This window comes from Rhinolophus hipposideros (genome assembly GCF_964194185.1).
Source record: "Rhinolophus hipposideros genome assembly, chromosome: 22".
Lineage (NCBI taxonomy): Eukaryota > Metazoa > Chordata > Mammalia > Chiroptera > Rhinolophidae > Rhinolophus > Rhinolophus hipposideros.
The window spans coordinates 26,914,987-26,931,521 of record NC_138068.1 but is presented as its reverse complement, the minus strand read 5'-3'; the positions used below and the strand labels follow the sequence as shown (position 1 = coordinate 26,931,521).

At 39.1% G+C, this 16,535-nt stretch overlaps 1 protein-coding gene across 2 annotated transcripts in view; it reads right to left on the bottom strand.

Annotated features, from left to right (window-relative positions):
* SHLD1 (shieldin complex subunit 1) overlaps nt 1-16,535 on the bottom strand; it is a 64,765-nt gene that overhangs the window by 41,903 nt on the left and 6,327 nt on the right. For both annotated transcript variants that reach the window (XM_081033797.1, XM_081033796.1), the window contains exon 2: nt 15,828-16,009. In XM_081033797.1, the coding sequence (XP_080889923.1) occupies nt 15,828-16,009 (182 nt within the window). The remainder of the gene's footprint in view (nt 1-15,827; nt 16,010-16,535) is intronic.

Genomic DNA, 16,535 nt, shown 5'->3' with positions numbered 1-16,535 from the left:
AGAGTCAAAAAAGAAAGAAAACTAAAATCCCTGGGACTTGGAAAGAAAAAGGTATAATTCCTATTTCACACACAGGGAAACCAGGGCACAGAGCTGGTAAATGACTTTCTGAAGCTATGTGGGTTAAAAGCTAGAAATAACCTGAGACTAGGCCAGCCCTAAAATTGATATCCTGGGACTCTGGAGTATTGGGAAGTTGACTTCAAACACACTAATGTCAAAGAGACCACCATCCAGGTCAGCAAAGCTGAGCAGAGACATGGAGACTCCTCCCCAGAGAGTTCTGAGCTTGGAGGGAGGTAATGCTGACAGCTACAGTGATAACCGATACCACAGATCAGTTACTCAGAGGGCCAGGCACCCTTCTAAGAACATTCTAAGCATCACCTCATTTAATACCGTGGCACCTTATGGTATAGGTACTAGCACTGAGGAAAATGCACAAATGAGGAAAATGAGGCCCAGAAAGATGAAGTAATTTGCCCAAAGTCATAGAGTGAATGTGTGGCAGATTTGGACCCAGGCAATCGGACTCCAGAGCCTGTTCCTAACCTCTAGTGTCTCCAGAGACCCAGGGCAGAGGCTGCCAACAGGAAAGCTGGGCCTGGAAGACCAGCGACATCTTTTCACAAAGCTGAGAGGGTGAGAAGAGCAGGCATGGTGGGTGGCGTTAGGAAGTTGCAAGACAAAATAAGGACTCAGCTGAAAAACAAGGGAAGCCAGGATCTAAATCCCTAGGGCTTTTCTGTGGATGCTGGCGGCTTGCTGGGCAGGAAAAGTCCTCAAAGTGACCTCACAAGGGGTCAGGACACTGACTTGTTTCCAAAACCAACCTTAACTGTGAGGTAGGATAACAAGACGACGACGATGATGGTGATGATGATGTTGATGATGATAAAAATTATTTTTAAAAGTGTTTGCTTTTTCTTATGGTAAGGTTAGAGCCATCATTCAATTCAATGAGTATTTATAGAGCACATACTATGTAACCTGGCACGACACTAGGCACAATGATTTTGAACAGAGGACTTTATAGAGATGATTTTATAAATTTTCACAGCACATTACATGTTTAAACATTAAAAAATTGCTAAATTTTAAAATAGAGCATTACTAATTCTTCCATCTCTGGGATAGGTGGGCATCAATTTCCCAGGCTATCATGGTACTCTATTACTCTGTTTTGTGCACAGAGTCCCATCCTCCGTTTACCTTTAGAAGCTGCTTCCACCTTCCTCAGTTCTTCCCTGTGCTCACTTCGAGCTGTGCTCACTTCCTTCCATCAGACGTCGGTAAAGCTATACCGAGGTCTGACAATTAAGTTCGTAAACTCATCCTAGAAAAAGTGCTCCATACCCTCATTGCTGAATATCCCTACGGTCACCTTTGAAGTACTCCCGTTGGGAAGCTGTGTACCAACGCCAGCACCTAGTCCACCCGGCAAAGCAATTTTGGAACTCTTTTTCTGGAATGGCCATCAGCGCTGTCGTCGTATTGCCCTTGGTGTCCTGAATGTCACCAAAATGTCTTCCTTTCAATATTTCCTTTATTTTTGGGTAAACAAAGAAGTCATTGGGGGCCAGATGAGGTGAGTAGGGAGGGTGTTCCAATAGTTATTTGTTTACTGGCTTAAAACTCCCTCACAGACAGTGCGTGTGAGCTGGTGCATTGTCGTAATGCAAGAGCCATGAATTGTTGGTGAAAAGTTAGGTCGTCAAACTTTTTCATGCAGCCTTTTCAGCACTTCCAAATAGTAAACTTGACTGTTCAGTTGGTACAAATTCATGATGAATAATCCCTCTGACATCAAAAAAGTTTAGCAACATCATTGCAACAAGTTCACAAACTTAATTGTCAGACCTCATATGACAAATATTTCTAATTCTCCCCTCTCCAGGCTACTGACAGGTTTGTACCTCCTGGCTGCTTTATGGAAATGGGGTCATGTAAATAGTTCTGGGCAATGAGTTGTGAATGGAATTGATGTTTGGATGCTTGTCACTTCCAGGACTGGTCATTCAACTACTGATGCAAGACCCTCTGGAGTTCTCTTTTTTCCAACATTTGAGATGGTCCCTGAGAGACTACGCATCCTGACAGCCCAAAATGAACATGGAGGATGAGTAAAAACTAAACTGTATAGCTTTGAATCACTTAGTTTTAGGAGTTGTTCGTTACCACAGTATAACTTAGCCTCTTCTGACTGACAGCCTTCAGTGAGACTCAAAATTTCTGGTCCATAGTGATCACGCCTTTTTCTTTTCCAGGAGATATGGAGACAGAGATAGAGATACAGGGATAGAAATGGAGATGGAGATAGAGAATAAACATATATATAAACACAGATATAATTTTTCTAGTCATTCCTCAGAGTTTGAGGTGGGAGGAAAAAGGTGGAATGTGTGCCCTACCGGCCACCTTGCCAATCCATGTATATAAAAGTATTTAAATATGAAAGTAAATAGAAATGGCAGCCTTAAGAACTCCTAGAGAAATCTTAAAATTTAAATCTGGAAATATAAGGATAAACATTCTTTAATGATAAAAGGCACAAATGATGTTTCAGAGTATAAAAAAGCAACGTACTTTGTATGACCTAACAAGACACGATGGGACGAACCTTTGCTCTAGGGTTTCTCAACCTCAAAACTATTGGCATTTTGGGCCAGAATATTCTTTATTGTGGGGAAGGGCTATCCTGTGTATTGTACAATGTTTAGCATCATCTCTGCCCTAAACCCACTAGATGCCAGTAGCACTGGCTCCCTGCCCCAGTTGTAACATCCAAAAATGCCTCTTGGCATTGCCAAATATCATCTGAGGAACAAAGTTACCTTCAGTTGAGAACTGCTGCACTAGTTATAATCACAACTAGATTTAAACCTTCTCCTACAAAATTAGATAACTATTTTCTTTTATAAGCTTAGTCTCTTCCTGAAAGGAATTCAGAGAAGTGGAAGTCCAAAAACAACCCCGGTGGCAGTACTTGTTTTAACAGCAGCAGTAGTAATGATACCTAGCATTTATTAAGTGTAAGAAGCTCCAGGTGCCTCACTCAATTCTCATCACAACCAAAGAGCAGACAAGATTATCATTCTCATTGTACAGATAAGGAAGCTGAGCAAAGCAAAGTGTAGCAACTTGCCCAAGGTCAGAAAGCTAGTAGGTATAGAAAAAAACATGCCCCCCAAAATTACAATGTTTCTTTTCACTATAATCAGAGAAATGCAAATTGAAACAAGAAATGATTTTTTTCTATCTATATCATTAGCAAAATCTTAAAAAATTATAATACGAGTGTTGATAGAGTCTTGGAAAAAGTGGTTTTCATCCCTTTTCTGGACGACAAACTTGAATATGTACTAAATTACTGTATATAAAGGTCTAATCACTCTTTTGTACACCTGAAACTGATGTAATATTGTATGTCAACCGTAACTGAAAAATACATTTTTAAAAAGTTAAAAAAAAGAAAACATTTTCCATGAAACAAAAATTTTTTTTCATATGTGATAGAGCAATTTTTCTTATAGGAATTTAGCTTGAAAAATAATTTGCTACATACAACAGTTTAACCAGAAGGATGTTGGACACAGCCCTTTATAATAGTAAACATTAGAAACAATGAAAATTGATCAAAGAGAGGAAACTGTTTATTTGTATAACGATTTTTAAAGTTGTTTCAGAGAAAAATAAAACTATTGCAAAAAAATCATAAGGAACAGGAAAAAGATGATCTGGCAAGCATTTTAAAAGAAAAAAGGCCATTATTTATTGATGCCCAATGGATTTTTTTAATGGAAAGTTTTATTGAAATAATTAAAGATTCACATACAGAGCTAAGAAATAATTGGACAGATTACATGAAACTTTACCCATTTTCCCCCAATGTACTTCAAACTATAGTATATTGACACTTACATAATCCAACAATCTTATTTAGATTTCTCCAGTTTCACTGTACTCATTTGTGTCTATACAATGTTATCATATGTATAGTTTCACGCATCCATGACCACAGTCAAGATACAGAATATTTCCATCACTCTAGGCTCTCTCACGTTGCCCTTTTATAACTATACCCACCTCCCTCCTGCCCACCCAAAACACACCCTGACATCTGCTAATCAGTTCTCATATTTCTAAAAATTTTGTAATTTCAAAAATATTATACGAGTATAAATGGAGACATACAGTAAACAATCTTTTGGAATTGGCTTTTATCCCCCCATGCAGCATAATTCTCTGGAGATTCACCCAAGTGTTGCATGTATTGATAGTTCATTCCTCTTTATTACTGAGTGGTATTCCATGGTATAAATGCACCATCATTTGTTGGAGGATATCTGGGCTGTTTAACTTTGGGGCTATTAGGAATAAACCTGCTGGTACAGGTTTTTGCATGAACGATAAGTTTTCCTTTCTCTCAGATAAATGCCCAGGGGTGTAATTGCTGGGTCATATGGAAGTTGTATGTTTTGTTTTATATGCAACTGCCAAACTGTTTTCCAGAGTGGCTGTGCCATTTTATATTCCCACCAGCATTGTATGAATAACCAAGTTTCTCTACCTCCTCACCAGCATTTAGTGTTGTCATTATTCTTTATTCTAGCATTCTGATAAGTATCATTATGGTTTTAATTTGTATTTCCCTGAGACTAATGATGTTGAACATTTTCTGAATATCCTTTTCAGAAGAAATGTCTTTTCATGTCTTTTGACCATTTTCTAATTTATTTTATTGCATATTTATTGCATATTTTTATTAAAATATAGCTGACATACATTATATTCATTTCATGTGTACACCATAGTTATTCAATATTTATATACTTAAAGAAGTGATCACCATGATAAGTCCAGCAACCATCTGACACTGTACCACGCTATCACAATATTATTGACTATATTCCCTATGCTGTACTTTACATCTCCATGACTATTTTGTAACTACTAATTTGCACTTCTTAATCCCTTCACCTTTTTCACCCTGACCCCCAAGCCCCTCCCATCTATCACTCCAATAAATCTAGTACCCATCTGACACCATACATAGCTATTACAATATTATTGACTATATTCCTTATGCTATATCCTACATCCCCATGACCACTGTGTAACAACCAATCTGTACTTCTTAATTCCTTCCCCTTTTCCACCCACCCCACAGTCCCCTTCCCATCTGTCAACCATGAAAACATTCTCTGTGTCTATGAGTTTGTTTCTGTTTTGTTTATTTTGTCCTTTAGATTCTGCATATAAATGAAATCACTCTGCATCTGTCTTTCTCTGTCTGACATATTCTACTCAATACAATACCCTCCAGGTCTATCCATACAGCCGCAGATTGCGAGAACCCATTCCCTTCCATGGCCAAACAATATTCCATTATATATATGTACCACCTACTCTTTTTCCATTCATCTATTAATGGACACCCAGGCTGCCTCCACTTCTTGGCCACTGTAAACAATGCTGCAATGAATATATGCACATGTCCCCTTGAAGTAGTATTTTGGGTTTCTTCAAATAAATACTCAAAAGTGGGATGACTGGGTCCTTCTTTGTCTCTTGTTATATAGCATTTGTTTTAAAGTCTGTTTTGTCTGGTATAAGTATTGCTATCCCAGTGGTTTTTTTGTCTGTTTGTTTCCATTTTCATGAAATATCTTTTCCATCCCTTTACTTTTAGTCTGCTTGTGTATTTTGATCTGAGGTGAGTCTCTTATAGGCAGCATACGTAAGGGTCTTGTTTTCTTATCCAGTCAGCCCTCCTATCTTTTGACTGGAGCATTGAATCCATTTGCATTTAAAGTAATTGTTGATAGATATGTAGATGTAGTTATGGCCATTTCATTATTCTTGTTTATTTATTTATTTATTTATTTATTTATTTATTTATTTATTATTTATTGTCTTCAAGAAGTCCCTCTAAGATTCCTTGTTATATGGGTTTGGTGGTGATGAACTCCTTCAGTTTTTTCTTGTCTGGGAAGCTCTTTATCTGTCCTTCAATTTTAAATGATAGCTTTACTGGGTAGAGTAATCTTGGTTGTAGGTTCTTGGTTGTAGGTCCTTTCTTTTCATCACTTTGAATATTTCCTGCCAATTCCTTCTGGCCTGCAAAGTTTCTGTTGAGAAATTAGCTGACATTCTTATGGGAGCTCCCTTATAAGTTACTAGTTGCTTTTCTCTTGCTGCTTTTAGGATTCTCTCTCTGTCTTTAACCTTTGGCATTTTAATTATGGTGTGGGTCTCTTTGAGTTCATCTTGTTTGGGACTCTCTGTGTTTCCTAGGCAAATTTAAATCCTTTGGTCTTATCTTTGTTAAAAAAAAAAAAAAAAGCACAAATTTTACTTGGCAAATGCTCTTAAGAAAACTTTATTCCTATCACATTTTATAGCAGTGTGAGTTTTTTTTCTGCTTACAAAATAATAAAATTGAATGGAAATTTTAAATAAATTTAAAAAACAAACAAGAAAAATAAAAATAGTTTTATTTCTTCACAATACACTCAGTAAACACGTCCATATTTTTTTTTTTTTTTACAAAGAACTCTTGGAAAATATTAGGGAATGTTAGGCACAATATAGATTAAAAGATCATATAGACATCATTCTTTATGTCTGTATTCTAGCCTGCAATCAATCAAGCAAGTAAATTAAAAGGTGTCCTCAAGTTATAGAATGCATGTGCAATAACTAGACCTAACATTGCTGGCCTTAAGACAAGTTAGCTTCTCAGATTTCAAAAGAGTAAAATAATCTCTAACAACTTTAAGTCTGATCCTCAGTAGGCACAAAACTTCAAAGAACGCATTATAATACAAAGGCTTAACACATCTGGTACATTTAAAAAAAAAATTTTTTTGGTAGGGCCCAGGAATGTGTAAAAACTAGTCACTAGAGGGCAGTAGACTCAAACACTAATCCATAGCAGAAGCTTGCCAGGCATATCTCAGGCTCTAGACCCAAGATCCTGTTTATGTATTACTGCCTAAAAACATGGGATATTATTTTAACCCATGTTCTCCCAAAATCTACTTCAAAAATGGCATTAGCCCATGGGTAATTAGCACATGGGTAACTTCCCCATCTTTTTATTTACACTGTGTGTAATATTCCCTAATATTTTCCAAGAGTTCTTTGTTTTTTTTTTTTTTAAAAAAAATTCTAGACATAACTACTGAGTATATTGTGAAGAAATAGAACTAAATCTCTTTGTTTGTTTGTTTTTAAAATTGACTTAAATTTTCCACTCAATTTTATTATTTTGTAAGCAGGAAAAAAATCTCACAATTCTATAAAATGTATAGGAATACAGTTTTCTTAAGAGCATTGCTTTTAAGAAAAAGTTTTTAGGGGTATCCTTACAGCCACAATTATACATGATAGTTACAGAAATATTTGCTGAATAAATAAAGAAACAACTTAAATAGGAACATGCTTTCTTCATAATTGGGAAATGTAATGATAATTTTCTACTCTCAGTAGCATTATACCTCCTCACAGATGTTCATTTCTCTGATGTTTTTTTTTTATCAAGGAAAAAAGCCAGGGGTTTTGCAGAGAGACCAGTTTGGACGGGACTGAAGACTTTCTAAATGAGAGTTGAGCAAATCTGCAGTGTTTGCATAAGAGCATAAACTATTCAACTTAGATACTTTCTCATCCTATAGTACACATAAGATCAATCACAGTGTAAATGTGATAATAAAGTTATAAACTAATAATCAAGGTACTATGATACTTTGTATCTATTTTGAGATCTTATCAAGTTTCACTTATATGTGGTTTCATTTATTCATTCAATCAGCCTTTACTGAGCACTTACTGTGTACCAGGCACTGCACCCTTATTCTCTACTCACATGTCAGCGTCTCCATCTAGAAGGCAGCAGCTGCAGACACTGTGACTAGATGAGGCAGAGAACAGAACATGAACCCTGTCAGGCACACAGGAGGGACCCAATAATAAACTGAAAAGGATTTACCCTTAAAAGTTATGTTTTAATAAGCTACGTAACATCAAACCCGTTAGCAAAACTCAGCTCTATCAAAAACATCAGGGAGTTTGCTGGTCTGCAAAAAGCAGCCACTCAGCAGACAAAAAGCAAGATTTACAACTTCAAAGGGCAAAGAGCGAAGGATAAGAAGAGTTCCTGGCCAGATGAGAACATTTCTTCTAGATAGAAAAAGTTATCAAGGGTTTCATTCATTCCAGCAAACACAGTTAAAATTCCTGACTTGTGTTTTTCCCTTGATTTTAACATAAGAAGTTGGTGTGAAGGTGAGGGGATTAGAAAGCACAGATCGGTAACCACAAGATTGCCACAGGGATACAAAAGACAGTTTGGGGAAAATAATCAATAATGTTGTAACAATTTTGTAGGGTGTCAGATAGGCACTTGTCTTATTAGGAAGACCACCTCAGGGAAGATGTAGGTGCCTGACCACTGCGCTGTACACCTGAGGCTGAAGCTGAATAACAATAAATGTTAACTATAATTTAATATACACATGGTCACAGGATGTGGAGTACAGCATAGGGAATAGAGTCAGTGGAACTGTAATGTAACAGCTATACTCAATGTCAGAGGGGTAGTAGATTGGGGGAAGAGGATTATCACCTTGTGAGGGACGTAAATGTCTAGTACATTGTTTTGTACACCTGAAACTAATTTAAAAAAAGCAAAAAGAAGTTGGTGTGAGAAATTTAACTGAGAAGGCAATGCCCTCTCTCAGGTTAGTCTGTAGGTAGTTAGAGCTTATGCAGCAATGGAAAGACGAGGTTGAAAGGGGAACTCAGTGGGCAGTGGACACACACTGGTCAAGTGAACCAGAGTCCTGGTCGTCCCTGAGAAAGTCCTGATATTGAAGATATTCAGAGTTAGCAGAAAGAAGCTAGCAGAGACTGAAGGAGGTAACTGTAAATATTTAAGACTTAATACTTAACTGCTCAGGACTCACTCATACCTGGATGTTTGTATTTCTTTAAAGTTCTCCTTTGAAGCCAGCCTGACCCAGATTTGAGTCTTAGCTTACCCACTATTCTTTGGGTAACATATTCATATGTAACCTCTCTAAGGCTCTATTTCCTCACAGGTAACATGGAGATTATAATAGTAATTATTTATTGGGGGTAGAAGTGAGAATCAGAAGGAATAGTGCATATAAAATGCAAAGCCCAGTGCGTGGAATGTAAGTGGACAATAAATTATAAACTATTCATCTTCCTGTTTTCTCTCTTAATTGTGCGTAGTCTGCTTTGTCCTACAAATATTTAACAGTGAACGATACTAGTGATGGGTATGTTTGACTATGTTAATCCAGCTGTTTTCTCATATTTGAAGAAGACACAGCTGAGTGACAAATCGTGACTAAATGATCAGTGGGGGAAGCCCTTGAGGAGAGCTATCGGGTCAGACCATGTGGGCACCACTGTACACCTGAACTGAAAAGATAAATGCCAGGAGGTGTGGCTCTTGGCAGGAACACAGCCTGTTTTTCAACTCAGTTGGGATTTCTTTTCAAACCTGTCACTGCAGGCAAAGTACACAGAAGTACACAAGTCTCTTCTCCCCTAGCAGGTGCCCTTGAGATTCAAAAGTAAGGAATGATAAGAGACGTCACAGATGGCAAATAGCATTCTTGAGCCTTTAAAAATAATTCTACTCTTAAACTATGATCGTCTATAATGACTATTTACTGTTATCTACAGTCCAGAATGGAGAACTGCGTTTTTTTAATTTTTTTAAAGGGATAGAAAAGGCACAGTTAGGAGTAGTCCGTACAGAGGGTCACTTAGGAAATAGGAACCGCCAGGCTATTCTGTGACCTGCATGATTTTCTTCATTATCTTGGGGTTCAACTTTCTCTTGTAGAAAATGAGATGACTGGGTGAGCTTGGTGGTTTTCAAACTCTTTTTGGCCCTGACCTCCTTGTTTCCAATGAATGGTCATCTGAAAGCCCATAGGGTAAATAAGCTAATATGGATGAACAACAGTGGGGAGTCCAGGATCCCCATAAGCTCACTACTTCCTCCCAATCCTGACCCTGCAGCTCCTAAAGGGCTTCCTGGGGCAGTATGAAAACCACTGACCCAGAAGCTAACTCTGTGGGCCTTAGGCATATATTCTTCTAGTTTATCCTTCACTACTTGGGCCACACAATTAGGACACATTACTGCCTTCCAACAGTAGCAGACAAAGAGTTTAAAATCCCATTCTGGACCTGAAAATTAAGTCTAGGTAGCTGAATTTAGATAACTCAAGTCTGCATAATTCAATCCAGGATGTGGTAACAAATGAAGAGAGGCATTGCTACACAGAATACTGTAACTTTCCAAATAAAACCTATCAACCTGATATGTGATAGGAAGTACCAGATTTTGTTGTATGATTTCTCAGAGAATCGATTCATCAGATTCCTCCTTTCCCTTCCTCAGGATCTTAGGTCCAGTTTAGAGGGTGCTGGGTCATTAGCCAATAGGTTGGATATCATTTAATGCACCTTTTCAGATAAAGAAAATATCTTTAAAATTATTTGCATGTCTAAAATATACCCTGACTTTTATTTAAAACAGCAATAACATACCCAGAATTACATAAGTTCTACTTTGAGATTTTGGATTTAAGAGCTTATAATTTTTTATGAAAATAAAATTTTCTAGAATTACAAATTGATACCATATCAATCATTAAAAGGAAAAAAAGACGTATTTATCTACTCTTAAATATTACATTCCTTGGATGAAATACCTAAATACACAGGTTCTAAAATGGCCTTTGAAGATGAGAGTGTTGACAAATTATAAAAGAAAAATAAGAGGGCATTAAAGCACTGCTGCCTTTAAACTGATAGCAGTCTGTCAGCTCGGGCCTTCAATCATCAAAGACTTATTGTGTTTAACATTCAACTTGCTGTATACCTTCAACCAATTTCTTCAACAACTGATCCTAGAAGTTCAAGTTTGGGGAAAGGGCTGAGATTTTCCACCTCCATATTGTAACGTCTCAGCAGGAACTTCAGAGAAACTCTTTGTCCTGTATTAGAATGCATCTTGGGTGTCCAGGACAACGGTTTCAGAATGCCCTGATAAGAAGATATGCCACATGAGCTGCCCAAAATTTATCAAGCTATAGTAATGCACACAGGACTGGGCGCCTCCAGGAAACCTTTGTGACCTGGCTTTCAAGAGGCTTAATCTAGGACCATTTGCCAGTGTGTTCGGCACTTCCATCATTTTACTGTATGCTTTCCTTGTGCCTAGCAACAAAAGAGAAAGAAAACAAGTATCTTAGAGGCAGGGAGTTCAAAATCCCAAATGTCCATCAACAAGAACGTATTCAGCACTAAATGAAGGATTCAATTCAGGAGTCTCTGGAATGGACTGGAGTTGACCAGGACAAAGGGAGCACATTGCAAGTTGGGGAAAAATGCAGCTCATCGGATGCATTAAGGTCTGACTCAGCATAAAAGTGGGCTCAGCAGGAGAGGCAGGCCTTTATCAGACACCCACAGGGGGCTCTGTTCAGCTGACATGCACCTGTACAGCCTTGCCAGTCGTTAAAATATTGTAATACTGCTGAATTGGTTGTTAAATACCCCAGACACCAGATAACAGAGTCCTGAAAACAAGGCACAAGAGCTTTGACGAGAGTTGGCAGGAAAGTGGAAGCATACAATGAAATCTCAAAGACACTTAGAGGAATAGAATGGAAATGGTGTTTCAGGAAGACCTTTTTGGGGTGTGGGTCTCCTGCCTTATCTCACCAGGATAGGCAGAGGGAGGGCATTTTGTAATCCTGCACCTGGCTTAGGTGACAAGTTGTTTACTCCACTAGCACTTCATGAAAATTGGTTAGTGTCATTTCAGGACAGCTGAGCTCTGTTTATTTAGACAAATATAGCCTGGCCTCACCTACCTTTGGGTACCCAGACTGAAATGACTAAGGCTTCTGAGCTTTTTCTAATACTCTCAGATCCTTATCAACCCATTAGTTTCTTAGAAAGTACTCTTAAGTCCCATGTCCCTTGCCACTAATGTCCTCCTCCGGGGCATGAACAGTGATATGGCACTGAGCATGCAAGATAAGAGCAGAGAAGTGTCCATTAGGTTTAGCTCCTTGGGAAAGTCACTGGCAGCTGAGCAAGAGAAGGCTCAGCTTAGTGGGTAGTGGTGGTGGAGGTCTTGGGCTCGGGAATGAGGAACAATTGTGAGATGAAGGTGAATGAAGGCATGTAGGCAACACCCTCAAAAAACCTCGTGGGGAAGAGCAGGTCAGTGACAGGCCCATAGCCAGAGGCAACTACAAAGTAAAATGAGGAATCCTTTACAAAAGTGAGGTTTAAGCTGGGGCCCATGGCCTTCTACCCTGGCTTTTGCAGTGGTCACTGTTGCCACTATCAAATATATAGGGTGCCCGATGGCACTAGTTCTGCCAGGAAAATAAAGCTGGGGGAGGATACAATGAAGGAACATCAGTAGGTGCTGGCTCTTACACAGAAGGCGGGGTGGGCCTCCCTGAAGAATGGGCATCCAGGACAGAGCGACACTCTTGGTGTGGCAGAGGCCCCCCTCCAGGAAGGGCAGGGAGAACTATAGGACGTGAGATCGGAGCAGCAGCAGGCTCAGGGTCCAGAAGACATGGATGCCAGGTAAGTACTTTTGCTTTTGCTCTGAGTCATGCGAGGTTTTGTACCGAGGACTAACATAATCTGATTTATATTTTTAAAGGATCCTTCTGGTTGCTGTGCTGAGAAGAGATTGTAGGAGGATACGGGCAGGTGTGGAAAAAGCTAGTAAGGAGACTATAGAATAATCCAGAAGACAGATGATAGTGGCTTGGACCAGGGTGGCGGCAGTGGAAAAGGCAAAAGCTGTGTAGATTCTAGATTTATTTTGAAGGTAGAGTTGACAGGATTTGCTGATGGACTGGATGTGAGGTTTAAGAGAAAGCGAGAAGTTGAGGATGACTCCTAAGTTTATGCCTAAGTGAAAAGAGGATGCAAGGCTTGTTTAAGATGAGAAAGCTGGAGCTGGGTGATGGGGTAGGAGTATTAGGAATTTGGTTTAGGATGTGCCAAAAATGAGAAGTCTAATAGAAATTGACGTGATGATGTCAAGTACACAGATGGTCTAAGTGTTCAGCTGGAGAGAAAAATCTGGGGTTGAGCAAGGTTCTTAGGGCATTTAAGGTCCCAGACGGGATAAGATCATTGAGGAAGTGGGTAATAATAGAGAGAAGATCTGAGAACTCAGCCCCGGGGCCCTCAAACATTAAAAGGCCGGAGAGGCAAGAAGAAATCAGCAAAGGAGACTTGGAACAAATATTGACAGCAAAGTAAGAAGACAACCACGGTGGCTACCTCCCAGAAAGCCCAGTGAGGAAAGAATTCAAGAAGGAAAAGTCAACTATGCAAATGCTCCTGGTAGATCAAAAAGGATAAGGCTTGAGGACTGCCCATTGGATTTAAGAATGTGGAGGTCATCAGTGACCTTGCAAGAGCTATTTCCATGGAGTGAAAGAAGCCAGGTTGGAGGGATTTTAGGAGGAATTGGGAGGAGAGGAATTGGAGACAGCAGCTGTACATGACTCTTTTAAAGGTTTTTCTATAGGAAAGAACAGAGAAACAAGACCATAACTAGAGGACTTGGGGTCCAGAGTAGACTTTTTTTTTAAAGATGGGAGATATTACAGCATATTTTTATGATCATAAGAATGACCAGTAGAGGGGGGAACCAGTGATGCAGGAGAGTGCCAGAGTGACAACCTTGAGTAGGTGAGACAAGACAGGATCCAGTGCAGAAGTGAAGGGATAAGACAGGGATGGGAGGGAAGGAAGCTGGTGGATGTGGAATGTAAGTGGGTGATCCTCTTCTGATTGCTTCTGTTTTCTTAATCAGGTCATCCACTGAGAGAAAGGCTGAAGAAGGAAGTAATGGAGGTTTGTAAAGAGAGGAGACGATATGAAACAGTCATCCGGGAGGGCAGTCGAGTGAACACGCTAGGAAAATGGTGTGTGGTAGGTGGGCAGCACAAAGGGTCCACTTGAGGTGGGAGGTCATGAGTGTAAATGGAGCCTGGTCAGAGTGGTGGTGTGTTCTTGGCCCAGATGCTGAACTCATGAAGAGTTGGATTTGCATGACCTCACCATGTGCCGGGCACTATGCCTCACACACATTCATCCTCATGATGCCTCCACATAATGAGGTAGGTGTGATTATCTCTATTTTACAAATGAGGAACCAACACACAGAGGCCAAGTGACTTGTCCAAGGTCAAACTACAGGAAGAAGCAGAACCAGAAGTCAAGCCAGACAGTCTCACCCAGCCACCACCATGACCCATACCATGCAAAATGGTTGTCTTAGCAGTGTGCCTTCCTATGTTTAGACTTTTATAAGGATTTCCAAAAGAACCTTTTTGCATGAAATGTCTCGGTTTTCAACAAATACTCCAGTATAAATATTTCAACATGCTTCTCATTTTTAGAACTGTCAACCAAATGTGAAATAACAGTTGCTTTCCTATAGATTATTTACCCAATAGCCAATAAAAAAATAAAAACTGAATCCACACTGAATTCTCTGGAAGAATAGAGCCATTGCCACGAAGTATTTCAACAGAACAACACTTCTAAAGTTCGGTTCACCCATTCACTAGTTCCAGGAAATGCTGCAATAACCAGAGATGATGAACAAAATCAGTTTTAGGGATAGAAAGTAATACAGAGGCAGCAGGATTGGAGGGGGAAGAAGAAAGATTAAATGAACTAAGACTTTGAACCTAGAAAGAAAATAGATAAGGAATGATCTCTTCTTGGTCAGAAAGTAAATTAAATAGGAGGCTCACTGATCCTGAACAGAATCACAAGGGAGTTTACAAGCATTTTTTTGCCCATAGAATTCTTGAAGACAATGACAGGTACATACCCTACTTATTGCCAACACTAAATTCATCATCAAGGCCTACATAACTCTAGTACCTGAGTTAAAATATATATATTTGGGTTTCTTAATATTAATAAAAACAATAATAACAGCACAAAAATAATAATTGAGCACGAATGCATGGCAAACACCATGACAGGTACTTCATATTGTTCCTGGAATTAACCTAACTCCATGAGGCAAGCATTCCAATAGCCATTTTGTAGATGATTCTGGAGCTCAGAGGGGTTAAGAAACGTGCCTTGAGGCACACAGCCAGTAAGTGGCAGAGCCCTGAATCCAGGTCTGTGGACCTCTAGAAATGCTCACTATGTCAAAGAATTATCATAAAGCTTTAAAAAGAGAGGTTTTTTGGTAATTTAGTCATGGAAACTTGTAGAAAAGTTGTTACCTAAGCCTAGAATATATTTCCAAGAGGAAAACTAAAGTCTTTAGTATTCAGAATACTAAAGACTTTACCTGTGACACATAACTAGCCCACATTGCTATTTTCCGAAGTTTTAAAAGAACAACAAACAAAAAACCAATTCTACTTTCTTTTCCCTGTTAAACCAAGTGTTCCCCTGCCTCTGAATGCCTTTGGAGGGAGATCAGAAAGGGACTCAGACAAAAAAAAAAACACACACAAAAAAAAGTCTTTAGGAAACAGCTTCTTGTGGTGATTCTACCAGGGATACTGTCCTTTGAAGTCTCTCCCCACAGTTTTGTTTAGATAAGATGTTTTTCTGCCTGAGGCAATGAATCATTCCTCGGAGATCTGCTATTGGAAGAGCGAGAAACAAGCTATCACATACCTATATATGTTAAGGATTGTGTGTGTGTGTGTGTGTGTGTGTGTGTGTGTTAGTTTAGTTTAAACTCTGCTGCTTACCTGGATCCACATCAGAAGAGGAAGGAAGGGAAAAGGTTTCCACAGAACTAAAAGCCTCGCTATGGGCCTCCTGGCTGGGTCTTTGCATCACGTAATCTCTTATATCACAAGATGATGGCAGGTCCAAAGCATTGCTTTCCTCTGCCTGGCTGCCTGGCGGGACTTCCTGAGTCGCCATAGTCCTGCCACAGAAAAAAATAAAACAATTCAACACAAAAGACATTGCATAAGAGGAGCCACCATGACAGCCAATCTTGGCTTGAAAGACTGAAGTCCCAACATCTTAAAGGCCAAACCACAGTAGGACCAGGATAAATTCCTTTCCCATTGTTAATGGTCTTCCTTGTCTTTACTTTAGAGCCAGTATTTGTTTCTCATGTTTTCTTCATCATGAGAAACAAATACTCTCGTTACAAAAAGTAACCATTAATAGTATAATTTCAGCTAGAAAATAAGCTGAGTTTCTAATAAGGGTAAAATATTGTGCAGCACTACAAGTCAAGGACTATAAGAATGTTTAATGAGAAGGAAAACTGTTCATGAGGTATTCAATGGAAAAAGATTTCAAAACAATAGGCAGGATTTGATCCAAGTTTTATAAAATAAAATATTGTGTGTGTGTGTGTGTGTGTGTGTGTGTGTGTGTGAGAGAGAGAGAGAGAGAGAGAGAGAGAGAGAGAGAGAGAGAGAGGAAGAGAGAGAGAGAGA